We start from the raw sequence: 10670 nt of genomic DNA, 5'->3' as shown, positions 1-10670 counted from the left end.
TTAAATGTTTCTTTTATAAACACGATATAGCTAGATTTTGTTTTCTCCTTCTACTTGAGAATTTCTTCTTTTAGGTGATAAATCAGTTCCCTTTTTCACATTTGATTCAATCTTCCTTCACTTTTCATTTGCAATCTGAATCTATTTGCAATTTGTCATTTAAATCAAACAATTCTGTAACCATCATCATAGGAATGGGATATAATTAAAGGGCCTAGTCAGCTAATTCACTGTATCTGAGGGCCCAAACTTCAGGGCAGCTTCTCTCCCCTGCAGAATCAAGCCCGGTCACAGTGAGCCAAATTCTGACAAATCCCATCCTGCTGAGATTGGGAGATACAGCATGCTTTGTTTGTGAAGTTCAAGGGAATGAACAACTGGAGAAATCCAACTGCTAAGGGGCCTATGCACAAAAATGTTTCTGCCATACATTCTACCCAAAAGGAATTAATCTGAACATTCAAGACCCCCCTTTTAACACTTCCTCATTAAGTGGTCTATTAGTCATTCAACTACATACACTGTTGAACAACACCTGATGAGCATGTGTGCCAGGCACTGTGTTAGGATTCAGGAAGCATTAGGGACGTGCTTTCCGCTCTCCCGGGGATCACAGTCTAGTGGGAAGGCTGGGGTAACCACTGTGTCCCCAAGTCTTATCAGGCTGACTTTAAAAAAATATTAACTCGGGACTTCCCACGTGGCACAGTGGTTAAGAATCCACCTGCCAATGCAGGGGACACGGGTTCGAGCCCTGGTCTGGGAAGATCCCACATGCCACGGAGTAACTAAGCCCGTGGGCCACAACTACTGAGCCTGCGCTCTAAAGCCCACGAGCCACAGCTACTGAGCCCACGTGCCGCAACTACTGAAGCCTGTGCACCTAGAGGCCATGCTCCACAAAAAGAGAAGCCACTGCGATGAGAAGGCCCAAACTGCAGCAAAGAATAGGCCCCACTCGCCGCAACTAGAGAAAACCTGCATGCAGCAATGAAGACCCAACACAGCCATAAATAAATAAATAAATAAATTTATTTAAACAAAAAATTAACTCTAATAATTCCAGATGAGCTTTGCTCAAAGAGTTCATCCTAATAACTAAATTGAAGGACTTTGACTCTGCACCATTTTTCAAGAAAATCAGTGCTACCTAAGGGTTGCAGTGTCTGAGCCTCACCTCCATGCAGTTCTTCTCCCCAGCACACCTGCTATCTCTGCCCCTCAGTCTCAACACCTGCACATGCCCTCCTTCAGAGTCCGTTCACTGAAATGGAATACCTGTCATAGGAGGTTTCATGTAAATTGGGTTTTATCTGAAATCTTTCCAAAATGTTTCCCTTTCCTTCAATCCGTCACTCCTAAATGAGTTAGGAGAGAGAAAGAATCACTTTGGAAAAGCTGTTATCTTACGGACCCTGCTCTGGTATTGGCAGAAGGATTGGGGTCAAAGAGCAAAGTTCACTCAGGGTTTAACTGATAAATCATTAGTGAACCTGTGTACAAATAGAAAAAAACCCTATAATTATTAACATGACAACAGAATTTCCATGTTTCCTCTTTTGCCAATTATCTTTTTCAAAGAGAGATTCCAATATTTTCCTAGCTGATGAAGTATATTCTGTATCTTCAAAGTAACTCATTGGTTGGGAAATAGAGATGGCAAGTCTCTTGACTGATATCCTGTCCTTCCTATTTACCAGTCATGGGGTAGTTCCTTGTCTTCTCTGGTCCTATAGAAAATGAAGAAAATTACACCTGATCTGCTTGAGGGAGAGAGAACAAAAAGAACCAGAGCAGAAGTCTCTTAACATCCCTTATAACTTGGAAATAATTTCTGTTTAATAGTCTTTTTACCTCTGAAACTACAGGAAGATCTTGGAGTGTTATTTCAAATGCCTCGTAGATCGGGAGGGAACCCAAGTTTCCTCCTCATCCCAGTTTTCAGACTCAGTGGATATCATTGTAATTCTAAAAATATCAAAAGACCCAGCATCTTGGAAAACAACTTTGTGCCATGTTAGTTGAATTATAAACTGCCAACTTACTGGAGTGCATTTAAAACAGACATATTAAAACAGACATATATTTTGACCTAGAAATCCCTCTTCAAGTATTTCTCCAAAGGAAAAAATAGTTAATCTAGTGCACAGAGTTCTAGTTCCTAGGATGCTGGAGAAAATACAGCTGTCCATCTATAGGGACTCACTAAATAAAATATATGTAGACTTCCAGCTTCTCTACCATGTAAAGGGCTTGGAAGATATCACTCCCATTTTTACAAGAGGAAGCTGAACAAACTGAAAACCAATGACTTTTCTTGAACCCATCAGAGAAGTGAGGTTGCATAGTGAATTGTCACTCTGAAATCTAGAAATACAGGCAGATCTTCAAAGTCACAGGCAAGACCTTCTTAACCTGGAGCCATAACTGGTAGAAACATTAAACAGTAATTTTGACAAATTGCTAGAGGCTGAGTGTGGACTAGCGTGAGAATGAGAAACTCCCTGGTTGCCAGAGTGTTAGGAGGACCCTTAACTTCTCTGGGCCTTACTTAAGGGAACATCACCAGGTGAAGATCCCTTGTCATGGTGAAGATCCCTTCATTGCTCTGGCTGGGAAAGGGGAAGAGTAACTATCACACGATGTGCACGGAGACTTCACCTTAACAAAGATCTGTTAACAAAGATGTAACAAAGATGACTTTGTCAGAGCCCTATATCAGCTGTGTGAAGGGCATCGCTCCCACTGCAGCCACCTCTATGCTTCCTACCTCACCTAAGGGAGAAAAAAAAAGAACATAGTCAAAAGGGGTAAGGGCTTCAAGGAAACAAACTGGGAAAAAGAAGCCAGGGGAGGGAGTCGAGGGCGGAAAATTTTTTTAGTTTATACTTACAGAGAATTTATAGAGAAATACTTGTGAAGATCACAGTCCAGTCCAGAGACATAGGCCCACTAAAAGACTAAGATCTAATCATAAGAGTTTTAAGCCTCCAGTATAGTAACAGTGGATTACAGCTGAAAGAGCTGCCTTGGCTCTATTTAAAGAGAATTTCTTAAGGAAACCCTAAGATAACAGGGGACAAAAACAAGGACACTAGAGGAATTTGAATCCTCTGGCACCTACAGCTACAGAAAACAAACACATCCCAGCTTCTAACCAGATTAACATAAAACCTCACAGTAAAGGCTCATTTACCTCAGGTCCTATTACTCAATACGTCACAACCAGCTTTCATTAAAAAGTTGCAGGGATGCTAAAATGATAGGGAAAAAAAAATACAGTCTGAAGAGACAAAGTAAACATGAGAACCAGACTCAGCTATAACACAAATACTGGAGTTATCAGACAATTTAAAATAATTATGATTAATACATTCAAGGCCCTAATGGGAAAGGCAGATATTATGTAATATCAAATGGGTAATGTAAACAGAGAGATGGAAACTGCAAGAAAGAATTGAAAGGAATGCTAGAAATCAAAAACACATAACAACAACAAACAGAAATGAAAAAATGTCTTTGATTGGCTCATCAGTAGACTGAACATGGCTGAGGAAATAATCAGTGAACTCTGAAGATGGGTAATAGAAACTTCCCAGATTAAAATGCAATGAGAGAATAGAGTGGGGGGAAAAGAATAACAGAACCTCCAGGAACTGTGGGACAATTTCTAAAAGTGTAATATGTGTATAATTGAAATATCAGAAGGAGAAGAAAGAACAGGGAAAAACTATTGAAGTAACAGTGGCCAAGAATCTTCCAAAATTAAATAAAATATATCAAGAAATATTATGAAAGAATTAGGAGTGATGACCCAGATCGACATTTTGTGAACGAAAAGCTATATTATTGACTATAAGCAGTTTATGAAACATCATGTATATACACAGGTACACACATGAAAAAAAATTTCTGAAAGAATCTTTACTAAAATATAAAGGTTAGATTTTTTTGTGATTATTACTTTCTCTCATGTTTTCTAGGCTTGAGTTTGTTGTTTTCACGAAAAGCATACGTTACATTACAGTGATCAAAATAAACATATTTCCTTTTAAATAAAGAAGGTACAACTTCTCACTGTGAAGTTGCTCAGAATATGCCGTGTTTTGCTTTCCCGCCCTAGGCAGCCCCTGATGCTGTTGGGCACTTCTCACCATAACAGCCTTTAAACTTACAGCCCAAGAAAAATCTCAAATCCAAGGAGTTTACAGCCTCCAGCGCTCGCAGGAGCAAAATAGATCACAGCCCAGTAGAGCTGAGGAACACATGCCAGCCCTCAGGAACTCAGCATTTTCTCACCTCAGTCCAACACCGTGATCGCTTGGGCACCCCAGGGAGAGGCTGCATCACCACGGGCCTCGCCGACATGTGTCATTCCCACAGCACTGGACCACCCAGATCACAGAACCACTTCCTACAGCCCCAGAGCAGGATGGGCTGGGAGCTGGGAGCCCACGCAAAAGGGGACACTTGACATTGAATCTAAAACCTTTCGGTGCTTACCTGGTAATCACATCTTACGGGCATTTGGGATAAAAGGTTATTTCCCAGATGTGGGCGATGTGGCCAAGCCAGTTGTCCCCTGTGCAAGGTGATACAAGACGTTCACTCTGTATGCTGTTCCCCCAGTCCCACCCTGCTGGAGGAGAAAGTTGACCACTGGCTGACCTGCGAGCTGGATCCACGCACTCAGAAGCTCTCACCCCCTCCTCTGTCCTTGGAATATACATTCTTCCCATCATTCGCACAGTGAGAGCTGGTCCAAGGACGCAGCCTTGAGAGAGTAATGTGTACATGACTGGACGGTGTACATTACTGAACCCAATTAAGGCCTCTATATAAAATTTTAAGATTCCAGTGAGCAGATGCAGAGACCTACTCTCCCAAGACAAGCCTCATAAGTTCCCCTGTTTATTAAATCTGCCACCTGCCACTATGGAGAGGCCTGGCTCTTCCTTGCCCTCTGTGGATGGGAGCCAGTTATCAACCCAACACCCCCTCACCCTCCCAGCTCCTACTGCCCTTGTCACTCTCCCTTCTTAGGCACTGCCTTGCAAAGGCACGTGGACACCCAGTCCAGAGCAGCTGGAAACCCGGAAGAGATCTACTCACAGCAACCTGGATGGATTTTTAAAACATGGTTCTGAGTGAAAAAAAAAAAAGCACACCTATTGACATAAACTAAAAATGCATAGGACTTCCATGGTGGCGAAGTGGTTAAGAATCTGCCTGCCAATGCAGGGGACGTGTGTTCGATCCCGTAAGGATCCCACGTGCAGTGGAGCAACGAAGCCTGCGCACCACAACTACTGAGCTCGCGCACCTAGAGCCTGTGCTCCGCAACAAGAGAAGCCACTGCAATTAGGAGCCCACGCACCGCAATGAAGAGTAGCCCCCGCTCGCCGCAACTAGAGAAAGCCCGCATGCAGCAACAAAGACCTAACACAGGCAAAAATAAATATTTTTTTTAAAAAATGCATTCACCCCAAACAATAAACATTTTACAAGAATACATACCAACAAAAAGGTATATATTAAACACACAAAATAGTTGTTTATGGAGATTAGGGGTGCAGGGGAGTCAGGAGTGACAAATGGGAATTTAAGAAATTAAAACATAATAGAAATAAAGCACCCTAACTCCTCAGCTCTCACCTTCTTGCCTTATTCAGATACCTAAGGGGATACGCAGCTGTCCAGAGCCGTCCCTAGCTTTTTGGTGCCCTTCTCCTTTCCCGTGGACTACCTCCTTCCCCATTATGCCTCTTGTCTTCCTTCAAGACCCCCAGTACGAAAACCAGTGTCTTTACCCATTTAATTCACGGATATCTTCCTTCTCTCTCTCTTTTTCACTCCTCTCCTTTCTAAGTCTCTGACCCCTGCAACTATATCCTGACCCTTCCCCCAGGCCCATCACCACCCTTCCGCAGAGAGACTCTCATCCTGATGAGACCCCGATGGGACATAAAACTAGCAAAATAGCCAGAAGACCCCTTGCTTTGCCTATCTGCCTGCCTCCTCTTTTCTCTCTCCCTCCTTCCCTCCCTCCTTCCCTCTCTCCCACCCGCTTTCTCTTTCTCTCTCTTTGGGACCCACTGGAAGTGGAAGCAGTAACCCCTCGGTCAGCTCCTCCCCTTCCGTCCTAATCTCAAAGTCCAGCTGGTCAGTGAGCAGTGGAGCCCTTCCTCAGACCTGCTTCCACGGGGATTTGCTCCCTGACTGGGAGAGATGACTCTAGCCTGGAGACATTTGCTGAGAGCTTTGTACCTGGAGACCTCAACTCCCAGGACTCCCAAGACATGCCCTTCCCCCAAAGGTGAGTGGAAACCAGAGGGACGTGGGTCAGCAGAGGGTCAGCGAGAGGGGAAGGGCTGAGCTCTGGAATTCTGGAATGTTAGACCCGGATAGGGTCTTAGAGACAAGTCCACTAAGACCTGTGAGCTAGACCTCACCTTGTCAGACCCAGTGCCCCCTTCTCCTGTCCAATATTTCCTAATGCTTCCTTTTGTCCTGAAATGAAATTCATGGATAATAAAACCTGACTATACACAATTTCAAAACAAAAACAGTCGCGGTAACATAAAGAAGAAAGAAAAAGAAAGCAATTCAAAATAATAAAGTATTAACTGTAGTGTACAGATGCTTGAGGATAACTGTTTTAAAAAACATAAAGCATCTACACAAATTGCCGCCAGGCCTCCGGAAAGTGGTACCACCCCCTCAATCACTAACCAGGAAACAGCCTCAGAGAAGTGTGGTCATTTACCCAAAGTCACTGAAGCCAGGTCTAAACCCTGAGTCCTCTTCTTCCACTCAGACTTTCCTCTTTCTCCAGCAGGAAGAGACCCGGAGTAGCCAGGTCTGGTGGTGGCTTCATGTGCCTTTGTGTTCCTGATTTTTCACATCTATCTTGTTTCACTAGGAGCCTACCACCTCCTCACCAATTTCCCTGCTGCAAACTCGGGCGTAAGTAGGACTTTGCACACTGATGTGTCATAGTGGGATCCTGTGCCGCACAGACCCCGAACAAACACAGAAGACCCTTTTCCACTGCCCATAATGATCAATTTTATCTTCATTCTCTCCTCATCTTTCCTTTTCCTATCTCCTTCCTTCCTCTTCCATTTGCTTTCTTCCCCCTTAACAATTGCAATTCTTTGAAACATAATACATATCTGATGCTTTAAATGCATTATCTCCTCTCATCTTCAACCAAACTTCTTAGGGAGTACTATTATCCCATTTCACAGATGAGGAGACAGAAGAATAAAGGATAATTAAGAAATTTGGTCAAAGGCAGAAACATAGAAGTGACAACTTGGGGTTCAAAGCCAGGTCTGTCTGGCTCCAACGTCAGAGCGATTCCATCAGGCCCTTTCTTACCCACCCTTTTGGATTTGTCTTTTCCCCCAGTCATGGGTCTTTCGCCAGAACACTATTTAACTCCAGCATTTCCTGAGAAGGAGCTAGAATTATACCCAGAGTCTTATGCTTAGTGAAGAGGACGCTACCCTAAAAGTACCAGTTGTTGACAAAGTAAGAGAAAATGCCCTCTCTGTTGCCTCTTCCCCTTTCCTACCCCTGCCCTGAGGGTTGTGGAGCTGGGCTGATGGTGGGAGCAGGGGACGGGAAATGGCAGGTAAGGCTCGGTGCCTAGAGATCTTGATCAGCTCACTGAGGACCCCTTCACTTGGCTCCACCAAGGACACTACAGGGGGAAAGTAATCCTGCAAACCCAGCACACGTAGACATGGATGTCATACTTTTTACCTGGTCTTTCCAAAACCTTCGGGACTTGGCTTCTACTTTCTTACCTACTGTCCTAAATACCTGCCTGCTTGCTTGTCATCCAAACACACACTCATTGAACACACCCTTCTTAAGAATCTGCGGGGTGCAAATAGACATTAGGCAATAAGTATGTGAGCACCTACCACACACCTGAGCAAAACAAAATCTCAGCCCTTACGTATCCCAGTGGGGGAGACTGAGCATAAACAGATAAACAGGTAAATATGTAAAAGATGAAATCCAGTCGAGATACATGCTGTAAATCAAACCAAATCGTGGTGAGGCAATAGAAAACTAAAATGGGTGGAGGGGGAGGCAGGGGCCACGTTAGACAGGAAGATCACCTGGTGTTGAAAGCTGTCAGGTATGCAAAAATAAAAATGTGTCACAGGACTTCCCTGGCAGTCCAGTGGTTAGGACTCCGAGCTTCCACTGCAGGGGGCGAGGGTTCAATCTCTGGTTGGGGAACTGATATCCCACATGCCGCATGGTACAGCCAAAGAAAAAGAGTATGTCACAATCCTTGTAGAACACCTGCATGTATATTATGTGATGTATGTGTGCATACAATGTCCAGCCTTACCTCTGTTTGATAGGCACAATCACTTTAGGCTGACCATGTCCACAAAGTTACAGAAGCAATTTGCTTTCAGGATAAAAGAATGGAGAAAATATCTCAGCCATGCCTTCTTTCTTACTAATTAGCTAAAGATTATTAAATTTATAACATGTCTAGGCAGGTGGGGTGTATGCTCAAACATACCATGGTGCTATCACCTGCCTTCTCTCCCACAAGGAGGGGTGCACAGGAGGGCAAGTGGATTGCAAATAACACCCATTTCCACCTGAGAAACACCCCAAGCCTCCTGCAAAGCCTTTTCTAAGAAAAACATTCAAATTAGCCCTAAGGGTAGGTGTCCCGCCTGCCCCTCCAGGCCATCCTTGCTGCCATCTGCGGACTGACCTAAGCCCAGCGGAGGGCCAGGAGGGGCTCAGAGAAGGCCTGCTCCCAAAGATACCAAAGGATGGATGCCGCCACCAGCCTGGGAATCAGGCAGAGCTCTTGCTGGTGAACAATGGCAATTGGCCCTGGTTTACTTAGGGAAAAGGACATTTATTGGAAGCGTACAGAGGGAAGGTGGGAGGGGCTATAAGAATCAATAGGAAGGTGAGGAGGTGGGCAGGACTGGACTTGCAAAGATACCAGGGAAAGCCCCATGGAAACAGCAGGAACTCCAGGCAGGAACAGCCTCGGAAGCACATCATGGCTCTAATGAGGACCTCCAGCTACTCCCTCCATCCAGGTCCTTTGCTCAAGACTTCAGATCCAGAAGTAGGGACATCCGATTCAGATGTGAGACCTTCAGAGGTCTCACGTCCTACCCTTGGCTTCCCTGGCGGGAGACAGGCAGCTGGTATTATTATCCGGTCACTTAGAGCACACAGTTCAATCAAGGATGAGCATCCTCCGTAACTTCCTGCAGACTGTGGGCAGTTTACGAAGGGAGAAATGAGGTGGCCTCAGGCCCTCAGCCCCATGGGGGGTGAGGGTGGGACCTCAAAACTGCGAACACCTCATGTTTAATCACGGCCTCAGCTCTAAGGTGAGTGATAAAATCTTCTCCTAACTCGCTGGCTAGCCCGTGTATCAGATGAGATACCCAAAGTGACAAGCTTTTTTAAAGTGACCTAATATGCTATGCAGAAATAAGGCATCGTTAGCACTTTAATAAATTCCCTTAACGTTCTATCAGGTATGCCCATTGTGTATTTTCAAATATTTTATAACCTTTTTTTTATTTGAAAGAGTCACAGGCTCTTAACAAATATCCACCCTGTGTTGAAAGTTGGTTGTGGATATTAGAAAAATCTTCGTCATTACAAAGAGAATTTCCCCTAGAATTTTCAAATGTCTACGGAAACGGATTTCTCTCACTTACCTTGCCCAACAGGTTTTCACTTTTTGATACTATGATTTGGGGGGAAAGAACACAGAGCTAAGGTGACTTGTCTGTTGTGGAACTCTGTTGGTGAGAATTAGGCAGCCGGAAAATTAAATCTAGTTACCCGCTTGGCAAGAGTGGTGGTGGTCTCCAAACCAAACCATCTTTTTATTTGAAGTAGAGTTGGTTTACAGTATTGTATAAGTTTCAGGTGTACAGCAAGGTGATTCAGTTATACATGTATCTTTTTTTTCAGATTCCTTTCCATTACAGATTATTACAAGATATTGAATGTAGTTCCCTGTGCTATACAGTAAATCCCTGTTGTTTAGCTATTTTACATATAGTGACGTGTATCTATTAATCCTATGCTCCTAATTCATTCCTCCCCCTCCCCACCCCAAATGCCACCTTTAAATGCCTTGAGTTGTTCAAATGAATTGAGTGGAAGTTGATGAATTTAATGAAAATCATTAGCTGTCATCCACGTTCAGCATCAGGCTTAAAAAGGCAACATCAGACCAGCCAAAATGATCAAAGAGAGACAAAAAAATTCCTATGCTGAAATAGACGTGGGACTAAGTTTTATGAACCCATATTTCAGTTCTCCCTTCCCCGACCCCCTTGGTGCTGTCTTCTCCCCACCACCACTAGCCCCACACTCCCGGGCCCCAGGCGTGCAAACAGGCAGCTGCACACACGCGCACACACAATTTCCAGGAGCCCAAGAGAAGCTTTATCAACCTCAACTCTATGTCATCCTCAAAACATAGGCTATTTTGAATAAAGAATGCAGGCAACCATCAACATGTTTAGGTTTGAATTTCTTCCAGCAAATAATGAAAACGGAAGCATTTTCTTTCTTTTTGCCAATCAACTATTATATGTACTGTTATTTTTGAGTTTGGATTATTTAGTGAGAGAGGTTTTCAGCTG

The 10670-nt window shown here is 44.0% G+C and overlaps 1 protein-coding gene across 4 annotated transcripts in view; it reads left to right on the top strand.

Annotated features, from left to right (window-relative positions):
* Nucleotides 1-6178: 6178 nt before the first annotated feature.
* Nucleotides 6179-10670, top strand: part of AGXT2 (alanine--glyoxylate aminotransferase 2) — a 44269-nt gene continuing 39777 nt past the window's right edge. For all 4 annotated transcript variants that reach the window (XM_082652636.1, XM_082652634.1, XM_082652635.1 and 1 more), the window contains exon 1: nt 6179-6316. In XM_082652636.1, the coding sequence (XP_082508762.1) occupies nt 6229-6316 (88 nt within the window). In that variant the 5' untranslated portion in view covers nt 6179-6228. The remainder of the gene's footprint in view (nt 6317-10670) is intronic.

Source organism: Grampus griseus (assembly GCF_964374135.1).
Source record: "Grampus griseus genome assembly, chromosome: 3".
In the NCBI taxonomy this organism is placed as follows: domain Eukaryota; kingdom Metazoa; phylum Chordata; class Mammalia; order Artiodactyla; family Delphinidae; genus Grampus; species Grampus griseus.
This window is presented reverse-complemented; position numbering and strand designations above follow the sequence as displayed.